This window comes from Pavona decussata, unplaced genomic scaffold, assembly GCF_977016875.1.
Source record: "Pavona decussata unplaced genomic scaffold, jaPavDecu1.1 SCAFFOLD_180, whole genome shotgun sequence".
Lineage (NCBI taxonomy): Eukaryota > Metazoa > Cnidaria > Anthozoa > Scleractinia > Agariciidae > Pavona > Pavona decussata.
Genome location: NW_028145590.1, coordinates 825,001 through 851,775, shown reverse-complemented (window position 1 = coordinate 851,775; position 26,775 = coordinate 825,001). Strand labels below are relative to the sequence as shown.

General features: G+C 40.0%; 2 protein-coding genes across 2 annotated transcripts in view; one reads left to right on the top strand and one right to left on the bottom strand.

The window, feature by feature from the left end:
- Nucleotides 1-26,775, top strand: part of LOC146463125 (striatin-interacting protein 1-like) — a 46,006-nt gene that overhangs the window by 7,465 nt on the left and 11,766 nt on the right. The window contains exons 9-15 of the mRNA XM_085084826.1: nt 1,262-1,389; nt 2,793-3,037; nt 3,832-3,897; nt 22,567-22,630; nt 23,006-23,077; nt 24,971-25,045; nt 26,324-26,421. Coding sequence (XP_084940952.1) covers nt 1,262-1,389; nt 2,793-3,037; nt 3,832-3,897; nt 22,567-22,630; nt 23,006-23,077; nt 24,971-25,045; nt 26,324-26,421 — 748 coding nt within the window. The remainder of the gene's footprint in view (nt 1-1,261; nt 1,390-2,792; nt 3,038-3,831; nt 3,898-22,566; nt 22,631-23,005; nt 23,078-24,970; nt 25,046-26,323; nt 26,422-26,775) is intronic.
- Nucleotides 12,905-15,252, bottom strand: LOC146463126 (uncharacterized). Its single transcript, XM_085084856.1, has 2 exons — nt 14,614-15,252; nt 12,905-14,333 (listed from the first exon to the last, which is right to left on the bottom strand). Exons 1-2 carry the CDS (start codon nt 14,687-14,689, stop codon nt 13,642-13,644), a joined length of 768 nt encoding a protein of 255 aa, XP_084940982.1. The 5' UTR covers nt 14,690-15,252; the 3' UTR covers nt 12,905-13,641.

Here is a 26,775-nt window from a genome sequence, read left to right as displayed (position 1 = left end):
AAAATTCTAGAACAAAAATTCATCCTCCAAATCGGCACTCTTGATGCCCACGGAATCAACGAATGCTTTTCATTCAAGTAATTTATTCTTGTTTTCCACGTTACCGTCTTCCAACCAATACCGTTGCTCCACTGCTCACTATATAAACACAAACAACCCACAAGTCCTTGATTAATATTTTACTCTGACGAAGGGCTAACGCTCGAAACGTCAGCACTCGAATCTCTTTACAGTGGCCAAATTACCTTACCATTCGTTTCTACTCCCCACCGAAGCAGCACCGCAGTTTATTTAGAAACTAACCCCCTTATACATTTGTTTCCTTTCGAGCCTTATTTTTCCAAGCATTAGGTGGGATTCCTGGCCCTCCCTCCTTCCTGGTCTCACCACTGCTTAATCTCTTATCTTAAGGTGTAGGTGTACTTGAAAACTATTCAAATTTTCAGAAAGTTTCAGGTCGCGCAGTCTCATGTCAATAACCTCAGAAGTCCTGAGAATTTATAGGCTACATCTTTTTTATTATTTTTATTTTTTATGAATCAAAGATGTTTTTCCGGACGGGCTACATGTATGCAATGTTGACAATTCAGTATCTACAATGAAAAGATGTGGGAGGTTGACCAGGCCTCTTCTTGGTTAATCGTAGCTGCCATATTGGTTTTGCAAAATCTTAGGGAGCTGGGGAAAGGGGGCACGGGGGGCGTGGGGGGTGAGGGGAGAGCCTAATACCCACTCCCTTGGTCGCACTTTCTATTCTCCCCAATCTTCCTCTGCTTTTAAAATTTAAGATGGCGTCTATAGCGTTCGCTCGCCCCCAAACATACGCCTGCATTGAAGACTACGCCAGGCCAAGATTCCTTTTATTGTGGGGTCCGTTTTTAACAAGTTACTTACTGATATATATTTACTTGAAGATTGACTAAATTTAGCGTAAGAAGGTTATTTTAAATGTAATTAAATCCTTGAAGTGTTGTACGTTTTTCCCAGAATAGGCCATTTTACAGTTGTGTGCTTAGTGACCTGGCGTTGAATTGGAAGCGAGGCTGGGGGTCACCTTGTTTTGATACAGACCTCACTGCTTTTCACATGTAGATAATACTGTTCTTATGCTAACTAGTTTGGTTTTACATATGAAAAGCAGTGAGGTCTGTATCAAAATGAACAAGGTCACCCCCAGCCTCGCTTCCAATCCAAGGCCAGCTCACCAAACACACAACGGTAAAATAGCTTATTGAACAATTTTATTGTCTATATTCCTCAGGCCAGCCTCTTGGTGGTGATGAACTTCTACCAATAGTCTTACTGGAAATGGTTTTGAAGTTCTGCGCTGGTACCTGCCCTCATTTTCCGATCAAGAAAATTTTACTGCTGTTGTGGAAGACTGTTTTGGTAAGCAAAGGCAAACAGTTAATAGGTAAACATCATCGCAGATAGTACTTAACTCAGTTCCCAAAAGAATGCAATTCCCCTCGTTAACTACGCGCCTCGTTGGCTATCTATCAGGGACCTTACGAATGCAAGACGGCAACGCCAACGAAAACGTCACTTGAAAATATAACTTTAATCGAACACCAGAGCAGGGAGCAAGGATGGCCCAGTGGTGAGAGCACTCGCCTTCCACCATTGTGACCCGGGTTCGATTCTCGGACTTGGCGTCATATGTGGGTTGAGTTTGTTGTTGGTTCTCGTCCCTGCTCCGAGAGGTTTTTCTCCAGGTACTCCGGTTTTTCCCTCTCCTCAAAAACCAACTCGTCTAAATTCCAATTCGATTTGGAAAGTGTCCCTAATTAGTGCTCCGCGCTAAATACATTGACACTTAAATAAAGTGGTTTATTTATTTATTTTTTGTGTACTACTTCGCGATCGTTTTAACTCGTTCAACTTCTACTCAAACGACAAATTACCCAGGAACCAAATTGGTAGGAGTGGCGTTCAAGTTAAGAAAGAGAATGAAAAATTCGTCTTGTGTTCACACGTTCTCCACAAAACCTTAAATTTGGTCATTTCTGATCGTGTGTTGTGTAGGCATAATTTTTTCAAGACGTTTCTAACAGTGGTCGACTGATAGAAATGATGATCCAGTAAGCCCTGGTACTTAGAGTTAGGAGCTGTTTACATGGATCCTAGTACTAGAAAGATCCTAGAAAGCGAACAACTTTTCGTTTGCTTTACATGCAGAAACATCGGTCGGGGTAGTTACCAAGTGGAGAAGGAAAAGAAGAAAAATTGACGGCCTTTAGAAGTTAAACGCCCGACCGCCGCCATGTTTGTTTTTCTTGTCCTTAGCACTAGGACCTTCTGAGCGAAGATAGTTTACATGGTGCTGGGATCTTCCATCTCTCAGCTAGGAAGATCCTATCGCTAGAAAGATGCCCTCGTTAGGGCCAAGTACAACGTTTTGCATGTAAACTGGATACAGAAAACATATGGCGCTAGGATGATCCGCTGCTAGGAACATCCTCCATCTATGTAAACAGCCCCTTAAACCAGGTTTTCACTAGCGACGTAAGTACAGACGCAAACACAAGCACAAGCATGTGAATGCTTATTTCACCGTGAAAACGGCCTCGACGCAAGCATAAACACAAGCACAAGGATCAAAATTTTTCCTTTTTTTGTGCTTGTGCTGGCGTCGCGTTCGTTTTCACTTGACATAAAGCTGTTATGCTTGTGCTTGCGCCTGTGCTTGCGTCGCTAATGAAAACCAGGTTTTAGACAGCTCTCCGCGCTACGAATTTCCTTTGTGTTGTTGAAGCCTGCTCTCACCACAGACACATTATGTTTTGTCACAGGTTTCGCTGGGAGGAATAGAGGAACTGGCGAAGAGAAAAGAAGAAATCAGAGTCGCCGCCGGTTTGCCAGCTAGTTACGAACTACAATGTCCTCCTCAACAACCCATTATCAGCGAGAGGACACCAGCTCCACACACACCACCCCCGGCATCGGACAGTGATAGCAATGGTGAAATTGTGTGGGACAGAAGTGAGGAAGAGCAGGAACAACTGGTCAGACCCCCTAAACTGCGGCCGAAAGTCAGGTAAAAGTTGACGCGCAAGCATAAAACATTCCAAAACGCTAACTACCCATTGAGCTTTTTGACTGCAAAACAGTCCCGGCGTACAGCGCTCACGAGACGCGAGGCGCAAAAACGTGGATTCCCGCGCGTTACCCTCGCATTTCCCTGAGGCCTGTGAAGCTTTCCATTTTCTCGCGCGCATTCTTACACCTGTCCATCGCAAAAAATAGGACTATTTTGCAGTTTAGAATAGACACCGCATTTTCACTAAACCTTTCCCCTAAATGAACACCCCCTACTGGAAGAAAGCAAAACGAAACGTTCCATGGGGGAAGTGTTTTATTTAGGCGGTCCCTGGGATATGATTTTTGATCCCCCCCCCCCCCCCCCCCCCTGCCTCCTTTGATGTACCTAGGGTGCTTTCAATTCGGCCAAATGTTTCGGTTTGAAGTTTAGAAGAATAAATATTTAGGTGCCGAATAGAACGGTGTTTTCCGGTTAACTGCAACCGGCTTGTAAACAGATCTGTTCCGGTTTTCTACGGAAAGCGAAGTAAAATAGTCGAAAAAATGGAGCGGAGTAGGAATGGCCGTATGAAACGGTATTTTCCGGTTGTTCCGATTTTCTGGAATGTTAGGACAACTTAGCAAGGTACTTTTATACCCCAAAGCCCGAAATTTTCTTCTGAAGAATTTCAGTGCCATTCAATCCCTCATCCTGAATTTCCGGAATTTTTGATCGAGTGGAAAGCTCCGTCAGTTTTTGTTAAACCCCTGGTGGAATTTAATAAGGTATCCTTCTCCCTTGTTCCACAGGCAGAAGGATGTGGATGTCTTCTTGGATAACACAAGGAACAAGTTCGTTGGTTTTCAGCTGAGAGGGTGAGTCGACTGTTTAAACCTTTTGTCACTTACATGTTTTTTTTTTTTTTTAATTTTGGGAAAATTGCATCAAATTGTCCGGGTAAACTCTTTGTCAAATCGCAAAGTTCGAGAAGTATACAAAGCCTGCTGCACAAAGTAAAAAGAAAAGAAAAAAATAATAAATAAATAAATAAATAAATAAATAAATAAATAAATAAATAAATGAATAAATAAATGAATGAATAAATAAATAAATAATAAATCAAACTGAAGAAAGATACGCGAATGAGCACGGAACACCCTCAGACGTTTCTCCATCGTACTTTCTCCTTCCATTTTGCGCGAAATCCCTGTCGACTTGGACGGCAAAAATAAAAAACGTACGAAGACTATATACATCAGTCGAGTGTTCTTTAGGCTATTTCTTTTAAATTTCGAACTCCACGAAAACGTGTCTTTTATTTGAAGGAGGAGAGAAACTTAAGCGAGCCGTAAGAGTACGCCATATTTGCTGCCCATCGGGGGTTGGGTTACAGTCTTTTTGAAATTTTATAAGATAGAAGATTAAAACACAGAGGATTGAAACGGACATACAAACACCAAAATGTGTCGCTGGCAGATGAGGGCAGTCTAGTGTCCATATGAAGCAGCTATGTTACTTTGAATCTTCGATAACCTTTAAATGTTATTTTTGTCGAAATTCTTCTTTTTTAGAATCGTTCTAAAAAATAACGGAAATAAATAAAACCGTACCCTTAGAGTGAACTTAAACTTAACACCTATTGAGACGTTTTGGATCTGCTCCCAAATGATATAACTTTTAAACTTGGCACTGCACCTTACAAAAACATCACATTCAACTGTATTTCCGCTTTAATCCGGGATAAGCCTTAATCGGCTGAACACCAGCTGATGACGGGAAAAAAACTAGTAGGTCATTTTTGGTAAACAAGCACGATTTCTTTGCAATTTGTCAGAAGGTTTCGTTCTGTTGAAATCGCTCGCCAGGCGTTACCGAAAAAAAGGTTCCTCGGTCTGTTCGGCGCAAAACATTTTTAACCATTTTGCCGTAAAAATACTCTTTGAAGTCCGTCCGTGAGCAGTCCATCTCGATAGCTCTGTTGTTAAGTCAAAGTTCGGTTCGCTTAGGAAAGCAGTTACCCTTCACTGACGCAGGTTTCCTTCGACCTTCCTAGAACAACGGGAAGATTTTTCCTGGTTTCTCTAGGAAGATCGGCAAGTTTTTAGTAAATTGATCTGCATGTTGGAAGGGAATTTTGCTAGCCGAGTAGAAAACAGTGTGAGAATATTTTTGTTTCTTGATGTAGAAGCAATTCAGCCATATAGTTACTTTGCTATAGGGGATTGACGCTTGTATTCGTTTTTTCTTAAAAATTGGATTTACGCGAACTGAGAGCAAATTTGCTTGAATGAAGACACAATTAAAGCGAGCGAGACGGCTAGGTTTCGAAGTGAAAGAAATTAGCGAGAGCGCGGTGAGGTTGCATGCCACCAAGCGAGAATATGTTGCAATTTTCACCTCATTTCACCCCAAATATTGAGAGAGGCAATTATGATAGCATGTCCTACACAGTGTATTCAAGAAATTAAAGAAATGTGTAAATTTACTTTAGGAAGGTCTTGTTAAAACAATTTGTGGTTACATTTGCAAAAAGAGTGCCTGAGATTGGGCACAGAATATAGTAGACGTACCGAGCAAAAGCACCCCCCCCCCCCCCAAGCCCTGGCCCCGACAGTTGTAGCATTTCCTCAGTCTGAAACTAAGTTACATGTAAGCGTTTATGCTAAGCGACACGTATAATTTTGACTAGTACTTTCTTTCCTGTGGTGCTGTTTATTGCTGCACTTAGGTTTTTCTCACTTTTGTGTATCCAGAAATGAAATGTAAGCATTAAGAGATTTAGTGCAACGCCCTGCGCATGATACTCCCAGTTTGATTTCTACCTTTGGAGTGTATGAAATCCTAAAGTGTCACCATTCAAATGAAAGCTATTGAGCAGTACTAATCAATCAATCAATCAATCAATCAATCAATCAATCAATCAATCAATCAATCAATCAATCAATCAATCAATCAATCAATCAATCAATCGATCGATCGATCGATCGATCGTATCAGTCAGTTTAATGTCCGTGGACAAAATTATGATAAACGCTTTCAGTTTTTGTTACGTGCATATCAGAGAATAGCGACTATCTTTCGACGTGCCCTCTAGATAAACAGCTGAAAGACAGTTTTTAACTATTAAGCCAGGAAATTTTCAAAACAAACGACAAATTAACAACAACTACCAACCTAAAATGCCTGATAAATGTGTTCACCTGCTAACTTTGCACGGCTCAGGAAAATTCAAACAATTAGACCGCTTTCGATCGGTTCTGTTCCGTAACTTTCTGTAAGATTCAGCCGTTTTGTTTACAAGGCGTTAAATTTCAAAACCGTCGACTTATCGATCTCCGATTGATTTCTTGATATTCCCCTACGTCAGTCTGAAGATAAATAAACCCATCTTCATTGCTCAAAGTCGAGTTCAACCGTAAATAAATCAGTTGTGCTTACTTTTAAGACTGAGGCCTGGTTAGATGGCATGTGAAAAGATGGCATCTCGAAAGATAGTCCGCTGTGCACGTCACATTGAAAATGGCTTCAAGTTTGAGCATTCAATGAATGATTTTCCAGTAATCAGATACCTATGTTATACGCACAGGATTCTGGGATCGCGAGGGGGCAAACATTGCTAGTCGCTAGAAAGAAATGTATGGCATGAAGTTGTTTCTTCGTCAAAAGCAGTGATTTCGGGCAAAAAATAACGCATTTTCGCCGTGATTTTGTGAGAAGCGGAGGTGACTAATGTTGGTGCGTGGAAATTGTTAGATTTTGTGTTATAACTGGGATGAAATCTATCGATAAATGCGAAATGTCAAATGTTGATTGTGCAATCTACTGAATCTACATCAAGTAATGGTGACCAATAGTCTCGAAATAATCCAAACGTAAGTATTAATTTGAGGGGATTGACTCAATAAAGCCTTTTCAGTTGTAATTGTATGTGTGCCGATATTAACAGTCCATATTACATAACTGTCAACCCCAGGAGTAAAAAAATCTGGAGACATCTAGAAATCTGTTCTCTTTCTTCCACGGTCCCAGCAGAACCGTGTCATCAAGTCTACATTCAGGGCTTCAATGGGGGGGGGGGGGGGGGGGGGGGACACAGCGAAGAGCCGACGAGAAATAAGCAATATTAATAAACATATCTCAAAAAGACCGCTATAGGTATTTCCCGGGAGATTTGGTGCTCTACCCGGGAGATCGGGAGATTTCATGAAAAACTTGGAGACTCCCGGGAAAACCGGGAGAGTTGGCAGGTATGATATTAACAACCTATGCCAGGCGGTGATCACTGTGCTGTATGAGGTGTATAAATATAGGGTTGACAAGCCTTCGCGCTCACGTGCGTGTTTTAGTTTTGCTCTCACGGGTATATCTTTTTGAGAACACCCTCTTATTTATGAAAAGAGCGGTGTCCCCCGTAAATGTTCTTTAAGAGCTTGAGTTTCTTCTTATTAAATGCCATTTATGGTTTGGAGGATTTGCGTGATGGTCACTGTCGCATGTTTTGTACTTTGATCTCAAAAGTAATTTCTGGGTTATGCGTATCGTTTATTAGAACTCTTGTTGTTTCTGTTAAGCGACTGCCGTTCTTATGTACTTTGTGGCATTTGGTTCAGGTTTGGTATGGCCCATTTCAGTGCATCCGGTGACAGTATAGCCTCTCTTTTTATCACTGTAAGGATAGGATTTGAACGGTTTTTGTGTTTTAGAGCCCGGCTATTATATTTGCTTTTGTCGCTAGATGTCGTGTTTCTTATCATGGCTATCTGTCTTTTGATCCTTTCTTCATCATTGTAGCTTGTTTGAAAGCTATGCAATGCGTTAAATTGAGGGCTTAAGTCCTCTTTAGTCCGTTTGTGTTTTTGTTTATGCCCCTTCGCCGATCCGCTCTGTAGTGAGGTTTGTGGAGCGGAAGCTTTAGTTATTATTTTTCTCCTGTGTTTTGATCACGCCACAGAATGATTAGACAATTATCGACACACATAATTACAACTGAAAAGCTTTATTGAGTCAATCCCCTGAAATTTACACCTAAGCTGCCTAAGTTTGTACTTTTTCAACACAATAACTTGATGTAGATTCAGTAGATTTCACAATCAACCTTACGCAAGAGTGTTTATCGATAGATTTTATCGCATCAGCCACACAAAAACTTACAATTTCCACGCACAAACATTAGTCACCTCCGCTTCTCACAAAATCACGGCGAAAATGCGTTACTCTTTGTCCAAAACCACTGCTTTTGACAAAGAAACAACTTTACGCCATAGATTTCTTTCTAGCGACTAGCAATGTTTGCCCCCTGGCGATCCCAAAATCCTTTGCGCATACATGGGTCTCTGATTACTGGAAAATCATTCATTACAGCGGTTTCCAATTGAGTGTCGTAAAACCAAAACCAAAGTAATTACTCTAGCCAATCGCAACAGATGTAAACAACACAACGAGCCAATCAGAATTCGAAGCAAATACATGTAACTGGCGCCAAGCGCGGGAAACGCCTGTGGCGAAAACACGATTGGTTTTGGTTTGGATTCCTACTGGTTGAGAAAGTGGCGCGAGGTTTGTTAACCAATCACAGAGCGTAGTAATCAGCAAACCAAAGCAAACGCGAAATTACTTTCGACACCCAGCTGAAAACTGCTTGTTTTGTTCCCCAACTAGAAATTCGACCAAACGTGACACGTGTACACTCGGCGCTTTTAAGGCTGGTTTCCATATGATCGCGGATCGCAGATCGCAATAAGGTCTGCGATCGTCTGCGATCATATGGAAACTACTTCTGCGATCCTGCGATCGTGATCGCAGACGATCGCAGAAGATAGAACCATGTTCTATCTAAAGGCTGGTTTCCATATGATCGCGGATCGCAGATCGCAAACAATCGCAATTGATCGCAGGAGATAGAACATGGTTCTATCTTCTGCGATCGTCTGCGATCACGATCGCAGGATCGCAGACGATCGCAGACCTTATTGCGATCCGCGATCCGCGATCTGCGATCCGCGATCATATGGAAACCAGCCTTTACAGGCAAAGGTTGGGGTCACTATCTCTTTCCCTTATTAATTTTAATAACAAGTGGCTCATTAAAATTGGCTCTTGTCCAGTGTAAACCCAACACAGAATGTTTTTAACCTTGTTTTTCCTTTTCCTGTTATTACAAAGCAGAATCCTTTGAAATCGGAAATCTGAAGTTTCAAGGCTAACGTATCAATTCTTGTTATTCGCCTCAATTTAAGTATTTTAGAGGTAGCAAGCAAGACAGTTTAATAATGTACTGAAAGTGAATATATGAAAATTCATGCATTTGATGTGGAAGAAAGAATGAATAAGTCAATGATCATCGCAGTTATATATTAAAAAAAAAAAACCTTTTTCAGGCTTTCTTTTCGCAAGTGCTTAAGGTGGAGCTCTACCTGAATTTGAGTGAAATTTGAAGAGGTTTTAAGAATGGATAGAAAAAAGAAAATGATTTTTGGAACACTAACAGACAGTTGATACCCACGCAAGAGCACCCCAGGTTGCTAGTGGACTAACTTGGTATCCGTCTATTAATTATCAACTACAAATTCTAATTTTAAAACTTCACTAAATCTTCAACATTTCTGATTTCTTGTAATTTTACCAATCCTTCAAGAAAAATTATTTCCTTCCAAATATACCTAAAAATCACCCAAAAATTCATAAAACACCCCAAATCATTAATTTGTGTTATGAATGGAGGGTTTTTGTATTGCTTGAAATGCAAACAAGATATTTCCATTTGACCGATTTTAAGCAGCGTGAAAACGGCTTTCAGGTGAACCCTCACCTTAAGTCGCGTATATAACTGCGAAGATCATTCACTTATTCATTAATATATTGTTTTTGTTTCGCGAGGATCGACCAGCAATTAACCCGTCCACCTTCCCCAGACCAGGTGTGTGGTAGGGCTTGATACGATGGCAGGTGTGCACAATTGCATGCACAACTGTGTTTGCTGTTCGCGTTAATGTAGCCAGCATAACGGGCACTTACTAGCAAGCGCGACGCGCGCCTCGCGGTCGATGTCTCGCGCTTCGAGTTGGGCTAAATATGAAAGGCCTGGTCCCGGTTGTTCAAAGAGGGGATAATTCTATCCAATGGATAAAACGTACTCCAACGAATACATTTTATCCCTCGAATAGTGTCTTAACCTCTTGATAAAGTTTAATATCCGGTCCTTGAACAACTTGGGCCTGTTATGTCGACTACACTTAATGTTGAATTTCCTCTCGGGAAAATTAAAAAGTGATAGACAAAAGGCCCAAGTACAGTATTGCTGAATGGCCGTCAACTGAATGGTCCCACGAGAAATGACTCTATTTTCGTCTCGCGTGGTAAACAATTCCCTGGGGAAACATGAAACGAACAATTTTAGCGAGCGACTAAGTTAGACTAAATTTAGCCCTGACCGCAAGTTATACGAGAAAGCTTTCATCTACACATTGGAAAAATACTCCAGATGACAGCTTGTATTGCATTAGTCATATTTTGCGCATTTGCCACTCATCGATATTGAAATCCTAGCAGCATAGTATGCGCGATGTTTGTCACAAGAACTTGGTTTTTATAGCCTTGCTCCCGCCATAAGTCTCCAGTAGCTCGGTGGTAGAGCATTCGAACTAGTAATCGGAAGGTCATAGGTTCGGCCTCTGTTGGGAGAACTCGAATTTTCTTTTCCGAGTATGCCTACGCCAGCCGACTAAGGGAAGTGGTCAAAACTAGTATACTTGAGCGGGACTCACCAAACCACAAAATAGATGGTGGCCTCTGCCTGCATCCCCTTCCTCAACCTCAAAAGATCAGTGGTGTCTTTATTGCATAGCCACCCCTCTATCCAGCAGTAAAAAAAGACAATGAGATTCAAAACGCACTTTTCTTGTTTATCTAGCAATGCTGGCTCTTGTTAGCTGATTATTTCTACATCAACTCAAAATTTTAAAGCTAATAAAATTTTGTCGGTAATGTTCATGAGATAGGTTGTATCTTCGATGACCCCCCTTCACCAGACAAGCTAGGTCTGTTCGAACAAACTTGTTATGACCAGTTCCCTAAATGCGTTTTTATCTGCAGACTAAAAAGTTAGACCTATCTTGTCCGTTATAAATAAACCGCACAACGCGCCCAGGAAAGTATCGCTCAAAAGTTTTTATTTGTTGAGTGGTAACATTCAGGCTCTATTTTCGTCTCGCTTTGTAATCCATTCCCGCGGTAAAAAAAAAAAAAAAAAAAAATTAGCGAGCGACGACACGACAGCAAATAGAGCGTTGTTAAAATTGGTGAGTGATACCGCAACCACTTCACAGTCACAGTGTAAGCAATCGAACGGAGTCGAACGGATTTTCAATCGAACGCAATCGATGCGAGAACTTGAAAAACATTAGCCATTAGCCTAACATTTTTCAAGTTTCAATCCATGCCGGCCTACTCTGTCTCTGGCCAAAGGCACTAATCGACAGCTTTATTGCACCGGGGTGCTAATTTATAACAAACTTGACAATTATTTAGTTGTTTCTGCTGAAGGCAAACATTTTTGGGTTTTGAAATGACTGCGAATTTGCGTGATACTTCCTTAAAATTCATGCCTGAAACAATAACATCACTTCGAGGTTCTGGGGAATAAATCGTAGAGTCCATAAGGGTTTATTCCACGGTGATGTTTATTGTTTCAGGCTGAATTTAAACATATCTAAATTGGACTACTGTGCGCATTTACAGTGACGAGAGAAAGTGTTTCGGCCGACAATAAACCAGACCTAACCACAAAAGGTCGAAAACAATGCAAATACAATGCCCTCCAGAAAGTCATGAAAAGGATTTTTAATTTGGATCATGTTCGATTACCGAACCCAATCGAACTCCATCCATTTGATTGAGTTCGATTTTGTTCGATTAGCTCGATTACTAAACGTTCGATTGAATCGCCTTTTACAGCATAATACTGCGAACAGCACCATAGGAAAGCTCGGCTCAGTGGATTTTATTTGAGTGGTCACACGTAAGGATTCCATCCACAGAATCACGTTAGAATCACCTTGTACAGCACAATAAACAGCACCACAGGAAAGTACTGCTCTTTAGCTTTCATTTGAATGGTCACATTTTATAATTTTAGCTAAAGACTCAAAAGGTGGAACTCCACAAGAAAATTGTCAGCACACTGCAGGATTTCATCCACAGGATCAATAGCTATAACCACTTGTACAACGCAACAAACAGCACCGCAGGAAAGTGCTGCTCAGTAGCTTTTATTTGAACGGTCACACTTCATCCCTTACAGACTCTTAAGTTAGAACCACCTTGTAAAGCATAATAAACAATTTTCCTTTTCGCCCTATACCCCTCTTGGGAGCCTGTTCACAGGCTACCACAAACTCAAAATTAGAACCACCTTGGACAGCATATAAACAAACAACACCACAGGTGCCACAGTACCTCAGTTTCATTTGAATGGTCTCACGTTAGATTTTCATCCACAGATTTAAACGTTAGAACCACCTTGTACAACATAATAAACAGCACCACGGGAAAGTACTCCTCAGTAGCTTTCATTCGAAGGGTCACACGTTAGAATTTCATCCACAGACTCAAACGTTAGAACCACCTTGTACAGCATATAAATAAACAGCACCACAGAAAAGTACTGCTCAGTAGCTCTCATTTGCACGTTTTTGATCCACATATAGTCACAAACGATCAGAACCATAATACGCAACGTGAAATTTGACTCTTGGGCTTATAAAACGGAATTATCTTCGTAAAATCTCAGTACAATGCCGCTTACCCTTTTCTTTCATAAATCTTCCGATGCTGTATCTCCTTCCAGTGCAATTTAAATAGGATAAAAGTGGTCACTCGATAATATACCTTTGTCAGCCGCGTTTATTTTTAGATACGACTTTACACCCTTTTAATTCTACGTTAAGTATTTACTAGTCGTGGTCAATTATATATTTAAGTACGGTATCCTATTTACTTCTATCAAACGTAATTGTAACAAAGAATCTTTTAACATACTGAAGCCCTTGAAAAATTTCTAAGTTAATGTTCACAGGTGGAAGAGAATAGGGCTCATTTTAATTTCATATCATCCCTCGTCCATCTTCAAGTGTAAAATTATTCTGAAAAGTGCCAGTTCTTTATAAGGTCAGATTGTCTTTCAAAAAACTTTAACAAACGTTGACACATGAACTAAATGACTTTTTAACCATTTTCGTTTCCTGTTTTGTTTAGGATCAATGCTTCCATTGCCAGCGCGCTTTCTAGCAAGTTTTGATTGTGTCAAGGTGTCAAAATGTCAATAAGACGTAAGCTATATTAAAAGTATTTCGTATCATTTGTTATAAATTTGTCGCGTTGAAAATTGCATCGCATCTTGACACCTGATCGAAGGTCACTGAAGTTCGTGCGTGAAAAACTCAGCTAACCGAAAAAAGAAAACATGACAAATACTGTTCATAAAATATCTTTTTACGTTTTTAAATACAAACTAATTGGACCATTAGCTCAATAAACTTGCCGTTTATATTAACACTTTTTTTCTACGAGTTTTCGATTGTTTGAAACAAGACGCGGTAAATAAAATATCCAAGATTTTCAGTTCATGGTTCATTTCCGCAAGTGTACTGATGTTTGAGCAAGAGAGACATACGGGAAAATGAACGGGAGCATTGCGAACAACAGTATTTTTTCACGGCGGAATGTGTTTGCAGATGAGCACGTAGATTCGAACGGTCGGCGAACGCACGCTGACATGTAGGACACTGGTATGGTTTCTCCCCCGTGTGCGTGCGAATGTGTCCTTGAAGCAGCCACGGACGACTGAATGCCTTGCCGCAGATCGTACATTTACACGGCAACGTGTGCGTGCGGATGTGCATTTTCAGCGCACCCAGCGAAACATAGGTTTTGTCACAGTGCTTGCATGCAAACTCCTTGCGAGGATGTTTGTGCTTGCGTAGGGTCGCGCCGGTGGAGAAGCTTCTCTGGCATTCATCGCACTTGTATTTCTTCAACCCGCTGGATTTTCTCAGCGCATCTGTCGATAGCTGTTGATTTTCCAGCTTCTCATTCCCAACGAAATCCGCGGACTTGTCGTCGTGTGATGGTGACGAGTTGTCGTCTGTGTACTTGCTCGTCGCGGCTTGTTTCGCCTCGCACGATGTGACTTCAGATGGATAAATGTACTGCGCTCTAAAACCGTTCCACGTTTGCAATAGTGGTGTTTTCCGAACATGTTTGTTAATCACAGAGGAATCTGGCATGGTTTCACCTTCGAGGTCAGGTACTCGATCTGGTGGTTATAAAATGAGATCGCGAGTTAAGCACATGTGCAGCTATCAAAACATACGCAATATTTGTGAGATGCGAAATTTATGCTCTCGTGCTAGCAGCCTTTTAGCGACAATGGTATTTCTCTGATAGATTTAGAGACATTTGAAGCAAAATTATACCGAATATTACAGCGAAAGTTTTGAAAACCGCGAGCACTGCCTTGACATGCATACACTTGTTACCTGTGGGGAGCTTTGAAAAAAATCCTGACAAGTGCACAAACAGAAATCGGATCCCACCTTTTGGTTTTGGTTCATAAAGCGTGTTCTTGGGCTCTCTCTCTCGTTTCTTCTTGATCAGGAAAGATCTCGGCATTGTGATTGGTCTGTTGGTGAATCTTTTGACGCTGTAAAACACTTCGATTGCGCTTCAAAGCGAGTTAGATCCTCAGGCGTGCACAGTCACCCTGAACATGCGAGCAAACCGCAGCGCGGAAATTTTTTTATACCAGATAGTATTTACGCATGACGTCAGCTAATCACCTCACAATCTGTCCCATTGTGCTTATGTGCACTTCCAGCCAAGCTGTCAAAAAACAATAAACCATTAGGGCGCTACCTAGCTGTGGCAAAACACAGGCTTCTGATCTCGAATGTGAAGGATTCTTTGACAAATTTCTGCGGCTTGCAAGCTCTCGCGCACGACCAATGTAGCGGCTAAGTCCATTATTAACAGGAAATATTCACCCCATGTCTTTTGAAGCCGTGGTTAGTTTAATCTGCAGTGCAGTCTTGTGATTTTTCCAGGTGGCTTGTGTTACATTTTTAACAGGTGTTTGTCTTGTATTAGATTTCCAAACTTCCTGCAGAAGGTGAAATCAAATTTGGAGGTCTAAGTCGTGTATTAAGTAGCGAGAGATCAAATATAAAATAATAACACTTCATATAATTAGCGACTTCTCAACGCTTCCATTTTCATTTTGTTTTTTGTGTGTCTACAATTTTGCCGTGCTAGCACGTTCGCCTCGATCTTTCCTTGATAAGCCGACTTATCTAGGAATAATCAGAGCGACGCTGCTAGAAGAGTACTAAGATTTATCCTAAACAACTAAATAACTAAACAATTGGTTTAAACTGTCGTGCAGTCTTGTGATTTTTCCAGGTGGCTCGTGTTTCACAGTTTCAACAGGTGTTGTTCTTGTATAAGATTTCCAAACTTCCTGCAGAAGGTGAAATCAAATTTAGAGGTCCAAGGGTGTTATAAAGTGGAAGTATCATGGGGTTTTTGATATCTTTTGTTAAAAATGATGAAATAAGACCTTCAATCAGCTGCCAAATAATTCTAGAATGACGAGAGAAAAGAAATCAACTCAATTCTTGAAAGGAACAACTCGTGATCTGTTCTAGCGCATTTTGGAAACAAAAATGCGAGAACTTGAAAAACATTAGCCTAACATTTTTCAAGTGTCAATCCATGCCGGCCTACTCTGTCTCTGGCCAGAGGCACTAATCGACAGTTCTATTGCACTGGGGTGATAATTTATGACAAACTTGACAATTATTTTGTCAGTATATTTCTGCTGACAAACAAACATTTTGGGGTTTTGAAATGACATTAAATTTGCGTGAGACTTCCCCTTTAAGTAGCGAGAGATCAAATCTAAAATGATAACACTTTATAAAATTAGCGACTTCTCAACGCTACCTTTTTTAATTCGCTTTTTTTGTGTGTCTACAATCTTGCCCTGCTAGCATGCCGGTTCGCTTCGATCTTTCCTTGGTAAGTCGACTTATCTAGGAATAATCAAAGCGACGCTGCTAATAGAGTGCTTAGATTTATCCTAAACAACTGAATAACTAAATAATCGGCTTGTGGTTCTGTTTATTATGCCGTTCAAGGTTGTTCTAATATTTGAGTCTTTGGATGAAATCCTAAAACGTGACCTTTTCAAATGACTGCTGCTTAGAAGTATTTCCGTGCTGTTGTTTATGCGAATGTGTTCAAGAAAATCCTAAAGTTTGACCATAGACTCCTCTTCTTAACTGTGTTTTAACGCATTGGCTAAAATCCGAAAGAACATTGCTCAGTAGCTTTTATTTGTTTAGCCACACTTGTGGGTTTTCCACAGACACAAGAGTAAGAACCAAATCCAATAGCCCTGACCCTGGAAAAGGGCAAATTTAATTTGATATGTTTTGTTGTTTTTATTTTATTTTTTCCGTACAAATCGAAAAGCATAATAATGCTCAAGTTATGGCTCAGCTCTTCGTGAGGATACCTCAGTACATTAGCCTAACGACAAACAGTACTAAACTCAGTCTCATTCTGTAGGAGATAATTAATGATAGAATAATCGAAAAGACGACACTTATACAGTCAAATCAAATTAGTCTTATCTGTTACTTTATTCGACGCGATGGAAAAATGATAACCTGTTCAAGGCGTTTAGATAGTGGCGAACGGCGCGAAAAAAAATGTGTTGCGAGCGAATTCGTGTCTATTTTTATCTACCGCTCGCCTGAAAAACGCAAAAAAAAATACGCTTGTTTTGCAGGCTATTTTATACTAGAGGCAAGGAGAAATACTGCGAGCGGAAAGCAATGACTCGCCTTAAACCATGTAATTATTCGCACACATCACAACTCCCCACTTTTTAACGCGTAAATAATGATTTTTAAATTAGCCCTTCAAAACTCATAAAAAAAACTATCGGTAAAAGGTTGGACACTATGCTTACGGTTTTTGTTATTTCATAACCACACCTGTTGAGATTTTATCAATTTTTTTTATTTATTTCTGGGACACAAGACTCTTGTTCAGTGCACGGGAAGAGAAATTTTAAATAGTTGTACAATCACGCTCAAGTGATGAGCTTGGTATTGAAAACGTGATCGACACAGTGGACAGCTGTAACTGGGTATAGAGCGACGAAATATTTGATTCGTTTTGTCTATAAAAGGTTCACATTAACATGTCCAGCTGTTTAATCATTATATGTTTTTGTGGTTGAAGAACCCTGAGTGCTCACAGGTTTATCAATCCGTCCGTGATCTCCCTTTACACCCTGGTCTGGGCGTGACTAAACATTGTTGTTAATCAGGTTTTTAGGATGCCCAATCAAACGAGATCGAACGAAACGTGTCTTGAATTTAATCGCAAGTTTTCGTTTTCAAATCCCCCCTCCCACCCCCTATCTCCATTTAGCCTAAGGGGCCCAAATTGGTGTGTTCGTGATAAGCGTTTTAAGCTCTAAGCTTACCTTCTTCCTGTATAAACCTCCGATCAACCTCTCTCTTGTTGCCTTAATTAAAAACAAACAAAAACAAAAAGTTGCATGTTATTCCCGGAGGTTGTTTATGTCTAGGCTAAGGGGCGAAGTCGTAACATATGAAATTTAGCGGCTTCGAAATCCTCGTGTTTTTTCCTCACGTGTAAGAAGGCAATACCCATGACTGATCTTCTTAGGAAATCGGTTATGATTTAGGAAAGAAACCCTAGAAGAAGATTTGTCTTCACACACCATGACTGCAAGAGCTATTCACGTTGACAGGAAACTGTCTTGGTGTCGGGGCCTTTTAGTCTTTTTTAACATTTGAAAACCCGTGAAAATTCTTGAAACATTTGTAAGGCTACATAATACAAAACCTAAAAAAGGCAATATAAACAAGATAGCATAAAACATAGTTTCGGGTGTGTTCCCACCCCCCTTATAAAATGCCGTCGAAAAGTTAAATAAAACGTGAACTACAAACACCCTTGATTGGCCAGAGAGACAGATAATTCCGGGCGTGTTTTGAAACAATCTGTTGTTTAAATTGCCTTTCCAGTGTGTTCATGTCGTGAGCAATCCCGCGTTCGGGAATTTAAACAGAAGATTGCGTGAAAATTCAAATAGGAGTAGTTTGAGACACACGAACGTTTTCCCTACCTCTGATCATGTGGATTCTTCGCCACCAAAACACCGGAAAACCCGGAAAGCGGTTATTTGCTATAACAACGCAGGATGCAGGCTTACAGTGTTGCACATAACGAAGATATTTTCAGTACTATCATGAAGTTAATTACAATTTCAACAAGCAAATTATTCAGCGATCATCTTAGCTACAATAGTTATTTCTGTTAGGTTCGTCAGTAAAATTTCTGCTTTTGCTCAAATCAGCCCCAAACGTAGAGTCATGTGAAATTTTGGTGACAAGTAATGACAATGAAATTTGGCTAAATTTTCGTTTTCATAAAACCAACACTTCTTACCGGAAACAAATTTGCACAGAACACCGCTGGTCAAGTCGACTATTTTTTAATCCTTTAATCCTTAAAAAAAAAAAAAGAAAGTGAAAAAGTCATTCGAAGTGTGTATTGCATTAGATTCATGATCTTTTTTTTGTCTTTCGATTCCATTAAAAACGCAAAATCCGTTATTCGATTAAAAAAAATCCGGGTTTTGATTCCACGCACCCCTCGGAAAAAATGCACACCCTAATTCCCAGACCCACCACAGGCAGTGGACACCCACCCACCCACCCCCCTTCCATAACCGTCTGGGTGATCCATTCCTCCCTGTGTTTTCATGTGCAAAATACCTTACAGAAATTTATTTATACCGTACGGATTTTTTTTCCTGTGCTATACACACACTCTACGAAAATTCCATAATTTGAGCAACCTTTTACCGCGACAAAGTTCTCCCTGTTTGTAAGTAGAATTTTCTGGTAGGGTAATCAAGCAGCCTTGAAAACATGAAAGCGAAAACAAGAAGAAACGTGAGTTTAGCCGGCGCCTTGCAAGGGTAACCCTATCATTTCACTAGGGCACCTAATTAGTTCCAAACTCGTGGCACGTGCAGTGTCAACTGCTTTAGCCAAGCAACAGCAGAGACTATTTTCCCGCGCTCAGCACGGGTTGCGTGGCACGCGCGTGGTTTCTTAACGAAATGGTATACTAGAGAACTTTTCTATTTTTGCTATTTTTTTGTTATTATTTTTCGAACAAAAATTTCGCTTTCCCAGCGCGTGGTAAAAATCTTGCGTATAGCGATCTTGAACAGGCGCAGCCACATCGCAAACTCCCAGACAAATAGTCCCAAGAATTGAAGCTAATTGAAGAAATACGAGTTCAATTTTTGGCGACTAAGTACTAGTAGGTCGTCGCATTCGTGTGTGATTTTTACTGCATGCTGTTAGTGCGCCCTTCTCGAAAATATCGAAACGCCTAGCGCCTTTGGAGGCAAGAAATCGCTCAGCTTGAAAGGAAAGAAGACAAAGGACCGGCTTGTTGGATCGGCTGTGTGAACGAATTTTCGTGCGCAATTTTGTTCGGTAGAAGAACAGGAAACTAACTATCGCAAAACGTTTTCGCTAGTCCGCTTGGAAATTTTGCCGATAAATAATTAAAAAACTAAATTATAATTTAAAAAAAGGCGGCCAATTCGCGTGAAATGATGGCTTCCTTAAATATACTGTTTGTACGAGAAACCGACGACAAATAATTTCTTTACAAATAAATCTCGGACGTAATCAAACTTAAAAAACTAAAGGTACTTAGCCGAAAGGTTTTGGCAAGTCTGAGCAATCACGTTCTTAATGTTTTCAAACATTCATCTGTATAAAAAGTGAGGAATTTACCGAATGAAAGTTGATTAGGTCACGTTTTTCGTTGAGGTGTGAGGCCGGACATAACATCCGGTTGTTTGCTGCGTGATGTCCGGTACTTTGATGTGAGCTGTTTATTTTTAATATTTCTCATGTCTTATTTATCTTTTAAATCCAATATTAGTATACACCACTCAAGTGAATAGTACTTTTCGCGCGCGCTGATTGGTTAGCTCGGAGGTGATTAGCCAAGTACTATTCACCTCCGAGCAGCCGAAGAGAGACAAGATGGTTTACGAGGCGGCTGTTAAAAAAAATACATAAATGGCAACAAAGTTTGGTTTGACGGCATTAAATGGTGACTTGTTTAATCTCTTTAACCCCATATTCTAAGAATAAAAATGAAAATACAATCCCTTGTTTACGAAAACTGCCGTGCACAAAAATTACAAATGACAACAATGAAACATCTAATATTTTTCAGCATGGATTCAAAAACAAGACAAATTTCACAGAAAATTAAAGAAATGACACTGTAGGAACTAAACAAGTGTCTCCAAAAGGTTTATTTGTCTGCAAGAAAGCGAGACGGAACTTTCTACCCGATAAGAAATCGCTTACCGCGTGGCGCGCGAGATTTTAAAATTTCATACCATTTGTCGGTATATTGTCAGAAATAAAATATGTTTTTTTGGTCCACTAGTTATTCAGCTTGTGTGGTATATACTAAAACAATTATTCACCTCAGTGTCGGTGAAAGTGATGGATATTTCACTATTCACCTCCACTTCGGTGATTAATTGTTTAATATCAAAGAACAAGTTCTCCTCTCTTGTCCCCATACTTTTCTTATAAAAGTACTGGGAAGAAATGATTAAAATATCAAGAAAACTCACCTTGGGTGATCATATCCTTAATTCTCATGACCTCAGGGGCTAAATAAGCATTGATATTACAAGGAGAAATTTGATGCTGATCACTGTTAGGGCTTAAAGCTAAAGGGCCACACAAAAACTCAATAACTGAATGATAGCAGATTGTAGCTCAAAACACAGTTGCCAAAGTGCCTTCTGAGAATTAGCGGCATAGCAGCTGTGAGAATATGTTGCCCCTCTATTCTAACGTAACTAAAATGTCGAATAATTCGTTATCGTTTCTCCTCGGGCAAGGCCAAGAGAATCCAAAACATGTGTTAGAGACCACGAAAGTTTTAAAACATCTCTATGGGTGTTACCAGTTACATGGAAAGGCCGGAAATTCCAGTTGGAAAATCAAATGGTACGCATCATTCTATTTGGAGTACTTCTGAAATTATGGGCTTCTGGTCAAAGTGATGCATTTTTATTACTCCTCTTGGGATTTACAGCTGATGTTCATACATTTTGCATGTTGTCATCTTCTGTTAAGACAAGCTAAATCGTTTGTAGTTCCATCCGGGTGGTTTAGGCTATAATCCTGACACCGGTTGTTCAAAGAACGGATAACTTTATCCAATTGATAAGTCGCTATCCAGCGGATAAAATGCCCTCCAGTTGATAAATTTTATCCGCCGAATAGTGTCTTATCCGCTGGATAAAGTTGTCCACTCTTTGAACAACCGGGGCCAGGGCTAGGAAGCCATCTCTGCGGTCGCAGGAGCGTTTTCAGGGGGTGTAATTTGAAACAGTGATTTCCTAGTGAAGCATGCCCCCCGGAAGACCTTAATTGATCGCGCCTTTGGCGTGAACATCCCCGTTCCCTACTTTTCACGACAGATAGTAATTATAGTAATAATAATATTTAAACCAGGAGACTCTCACGGAAGTGATTGTCAGAAAGGTCCTGGAAAAAAGTAAAAGCTGATACAGTCGACTCCCTATAACTCGAACCTCCCGCTAACTGGAACCAATTTCCCTTTCCTTTCATTTTCTGTATAATTTTACCCTCGATAACTTGAACTCCCGATAACTCGAACTTTTTTCAATTTCCCTTGAAGGTTCGAGTTATCGGGAGTCGACTGTAGATGATTAAAAAAGAGTGAGTTTAGAGCAGAAAATGATGAAAGACAAAAGCTAACAAGTAACAGTAAAATGTTCTAAAATTGATTTACAAATTGGCGTTTAAAAATCATAATGCTATTTGCATTTCCTACGTCCAAATCTAAATCTGTTACAGATCTGGGACTCTCCAATACTGCTGAAGACCCAGCATCACGTGGCTTCTTTCGCATCACAGACGTAAATCTTTGGTCCGATGTCCTCGATTTGCAGAGCTTTAACATTTGAGAAATTGATTCTTACGGAGACGATTTTTCTTCGGATTCCCATACAAACACTGCTCTATTCTCCATGTTTTCTCCAATTCAAAATGGCATAAAGGCTTATACATTTCCGAGATATCGGCGAAAGGTCGATTGTAGCGAACTCTCAAAACTCCGGGCGCAGTTTTTCCAGCGAAAGCTGATTAACGCTAATCCCCGATTAACAGTTAGCCGAGGTTTTCATTTCGCTCCTTAAAATGTTTTGGAAGCTACATGTAATTTCAAGCTAATGGTAAAGAAAAGTCTTGGACAAAACTGAGGCACAAATGGAAGAATCTTTATTGAGTAGTAATTAAACTCGAACCAAAGCTCACTGATATTTATTTTGTTTTTCCTTTTTTTGTTTTTTTTGTTTTGTTTTGCAGGGATTCTCATACAATTGCAGGCCTCCCCGGTCCAATACATGAAGGTCTTTCTATCCTTAAAAAGGTAATTATATATTTCAGTTGATTCATTATAACTGTATGTATGTATAATGTAGTAGTTTTTAACATTATCACGTAGTAGTTTCTGATGTTATTCAGCTTATTGTATAATATCTGCACAGCTTCAATGTAAATAATATTAACTTTTTCAATTCTGTGCTTAATAATAATAATAATAATAATTATTATTATTATTATTATTATTATTATTATTATTATTATTATTATTATTATTATTATTATTATTATTATTATTATTATGCCAATAAGTTACACGTGCAGATTTTGTATGACTGTTTGATATGCGAATTTTAGAAAAAATTAAATTGTGTGAGAGGTATTTTTCATGATTTTTGTTTTGTTTTGTTTTGCTTTGCAGCATATGTATGTTTCGCTGTCTGAAATTCAAATCAAAGAAGAAGACGACGCTTCTAACAGGCCCTTCACAAAGGTACCTTGTTATAAATCTGTGCAATGACTGGATTGTTAGTTATTAAGAAGGACTGTTCAGTTTGAAGAACGAGGTATAATTCAATGTATGTATAGTTTCTTTGTTTGCTATCGGGAAGGATGTGAGCAGGGTTGGCGCAGTGGTGAGAGTACTTGCCTCCCATTGCCCCGGCTCCATTCTCGGACTCGGCGTCATATGTGGCTGTTGTTGGTTCTTGTCCCTGCTCCGAGAGGTTTTCCTTACCGGGTACTCCGGTTTTCCCCTCTCCTCAAAAACCAACATTTCCAAGTTCCAATTCGATCTGGAGAGTGTCCTCATACTCTAAAGCGCAGTTGATCATCTCGTCATGGAATTATACGCTATATAAATTTGTCTCTTTTATTATTTGTTATTTATTTGCGTTGCCTGCTACGGTTCGCGTGTTTTCTTTCACAGCTGTGGAAGAATAAAATTATAATTGTCGTATTGTTGTATTGCGGTGCCATTTCACCGACCACTTTGTGTGGTATAATAAACAGAACAAACGTAGAAGATCTAGAACCACCTTGTACAGCATAATAAACAGGATCTCAGCAAAGTACTGCTCAGTAGCTTTCATTTGAATGGACACACTTTCGGATTTCATCCACAGACTCAAACGTTAGAATCATCTTGTACAGCATACAATACAATACAATACAATACAATATTTATTTTGAATGGTGCAGATGCCACAGCACTCGTCTCCCGCCAATGTGGCCCGGGTTAATTCGATTCCCGGACTTGGCGTCATATGTGGGTTGAGTTTGTTGTTGGCTCTCGGCCTCGTTTCGAGAATAAACAGCAACAGCACGACAGGAAAGTATTGCCCGCTAGCTTTCATTTGAATTGTCACACTTTCTTGGATTTAATTTACAGACTCAAAAGTAAGAGACACATACCTTAGAACTGAAAATCGACAACAGTTGCTATAGCTGGGTTTAGAAATTGGAAAAACAATTCAAAACTAGCCGTTAATTTTTTTTCACACTATTGGATGAGTCATGCGGTACTGAAAGGTGTAGTTTCTATACTACACTGCGCTTGGCAAGTGCGATGGAGTAATATCTTTTAGTACATTCTAATCCAGTGGATACTGTTTTTTGTGCACTCTGATTGGCTACTCAACTCGGGATAGCATATGATATTCAGCTCCCGGCACTGTCCTGGATTTTGTGGCCCGATTTAAAGTGGCTAACTGCTAGCTATCCACTGGTTTTGTTTTATACGTAATTATTCACCTCAGTACCGGTAAATAGTGGTAGTTGTTATATAGCTGAAGTTTTTTCCCGCCAAAGCGCACGCATTCGTTTCATTGGTTGGTTCATAGTCACATGACATCTAACAATAGAACTGTTTCCGCCAAAAGCCCATGAGCCTGACAGGGCGAAAATTATGACGTCATAGGATAACAGATGTTGACCACTTTTGCACGTGAACAGAGCGTGAGTGAGGGTGGCGTGATGTTGTGATAAAATTCAGTGCGTTTTTCAAAATCTGGTTTGTCTTTTGTTGTCGTGTCCGCAAATGGACCCTGTTCCGCGCTTTGCGGATTTATCTCGAAAGCTAAGTGTCTTTGTTGTGCTGCTGGTGGTGCTGTATAACAAATTCACCACGGTAAATAGAGCGGTTTCCAATTGGGTGTCATAAAACCAAAACCAAAGTAATTACTCTGGCCAATCGCAGCAGATGTAAACAACACAACGAGCCAATCAGAATTCGAAGCAAATACATGTAACTGGCGCCAAGCGCGGGAAAACGCGTGCGGCCAAAACACGATTGGTTTTGGTTTGGATTCCTATTGGTCGAGAAAGTGGCGAAATTACTTTCGGCACTGAATTGAAAATCACTCTAATTGTGAATCATATTTTGCAGGGAAAAGTCAACATCCCTTTCAGTCCCGTGGAGCAGTTGTACGAAGCTATGCTACCAAACCTGCCGCAATACATGGTGAGTGACGAAAGTGATGTCTCTTTAAGTCACACATTTCTTGTAAAATAGAAACCATAAACGTAACTGATTAATGCACTACTCAGGCTAACTCCTTTAACCTAAAAAGGATTAAAGTAACTCCTTTAATCTATGTACTCCTCTTTGTAAAACATCTACTATTCAGGCCTCGTACTTTAACAGAATAGTTAAACTTTGAAACTATGTTTGTAAGCTAGCACCCCCAACCAGTTTTTGCTCGCCTAATGCCTTTCACCTTTTTGTCTGCAAATTAATGAGCACTCATCTCTCGAGGGTATATGAACTCAATTACCCCTGCATGTGGACGCTAGTCCCAACGTGCCCATGCCACTTTTCATTGTTTTTCTCTTAACGAATGCTTGAGTATTCATTTTGTTTTAATCTAGGTCTTAGTCCAGGGGCAGTGCCTCGCATGGGACATTCGTCGCGTTGCACCTGCCCCTTTTGGGTTTTGGTTCTTTCTTTTTGATTTATATTATGTATTGTAAGTGAACACCCAATAAAGCTGTTAAAAAAAAAAAAAGAAACTTGCGAGGAGTATGATGTTCAACTGCACTTCCGTTTGGAGGAAGAAGCATGCGATGGTTTTTCAGTGAATTGACGATTTACGGACATTCGCTAATTACGGACAATCGTGTTTGTTCCGACGAAAAGCTGATATATTTTCTCATACATTAGCTTACTTAATTTAATGCAGTCAACGGACACTTTTCTGTGACCCTAGTAACACACTCTCATACAAAGTTAACCTCGCTTTACGAACACTGGTTCTCTACGTACTGTATAAATTAGGGAACTTAAGCAATGACGACAACGGGGACGAAATAAAAACGTAATCTGAAATTAGAACTTAATTTTAATTTTATTTAATTCTATTGTTTTGAGGCGTTGTCTAATATTCGGTCCGTCTGACTGAATCACAAACTTAAATGTCAGTGCAGTGTAAAGTCTAGACTATTTTAAATAATAACGTTGTCAGTTGCGTTTGAAGCAGTGAGAGGTCATTAATTTTAGTGGGACTCTTTGAATGAGCGTTCGATTTCTTCAGTTTGAACTTAAGTATCAGTTAAAACATTTAACGCCGTTCTGTTGCTCTTAAATTGTTTGCTTTAATCTGTGTATCGATATAATTTGAGTGCGTGACGTTTATTCTGATAGCTAAATCGGGCACTATTGCTTGTGCCTTTGGTGTCCATGGTAACCGAGTATCACTGGGTATCGCAAAAGTTGTAACGAAAATGGGATTTTGTCTTTCAGATCGCCCTACTTAAGATTCTCCTTGCTGCTGCTCCTACAGCTAAAGCAAAAACTGAATCTATCAACATCTTGGCAGACGTCTTACCTGAGGATATGCCGTAAGTTCAGTCCGCGTTCTTTGGCGTTTGTTGATCTATTGCCCGGTTCACACCAAAGCTTAAACAAGTTTAAAAGCTGTTTAGTTAAACACAATTTAATATTGTTTCTCTCATACAAGCTGCTTTCGGATTTTTGTCGACTACAGATTTAGCACAAATGAACGCATAAGTTAAAGTTTACTTGAATCATATATCAAAGCCAATGGTTCAGCTTTCTGTTGCCAGTTTTCGTTTTGTTAAACCCGGTTTAATTAAACATGTTTTGTTGGTGTGAATGCGGCTGAAGACTCCGTCAAAGTAATAAGTAGGCTTGTATTCCGCCGAACTGCGCCTCCCACCTCACCCCCCCCCCCC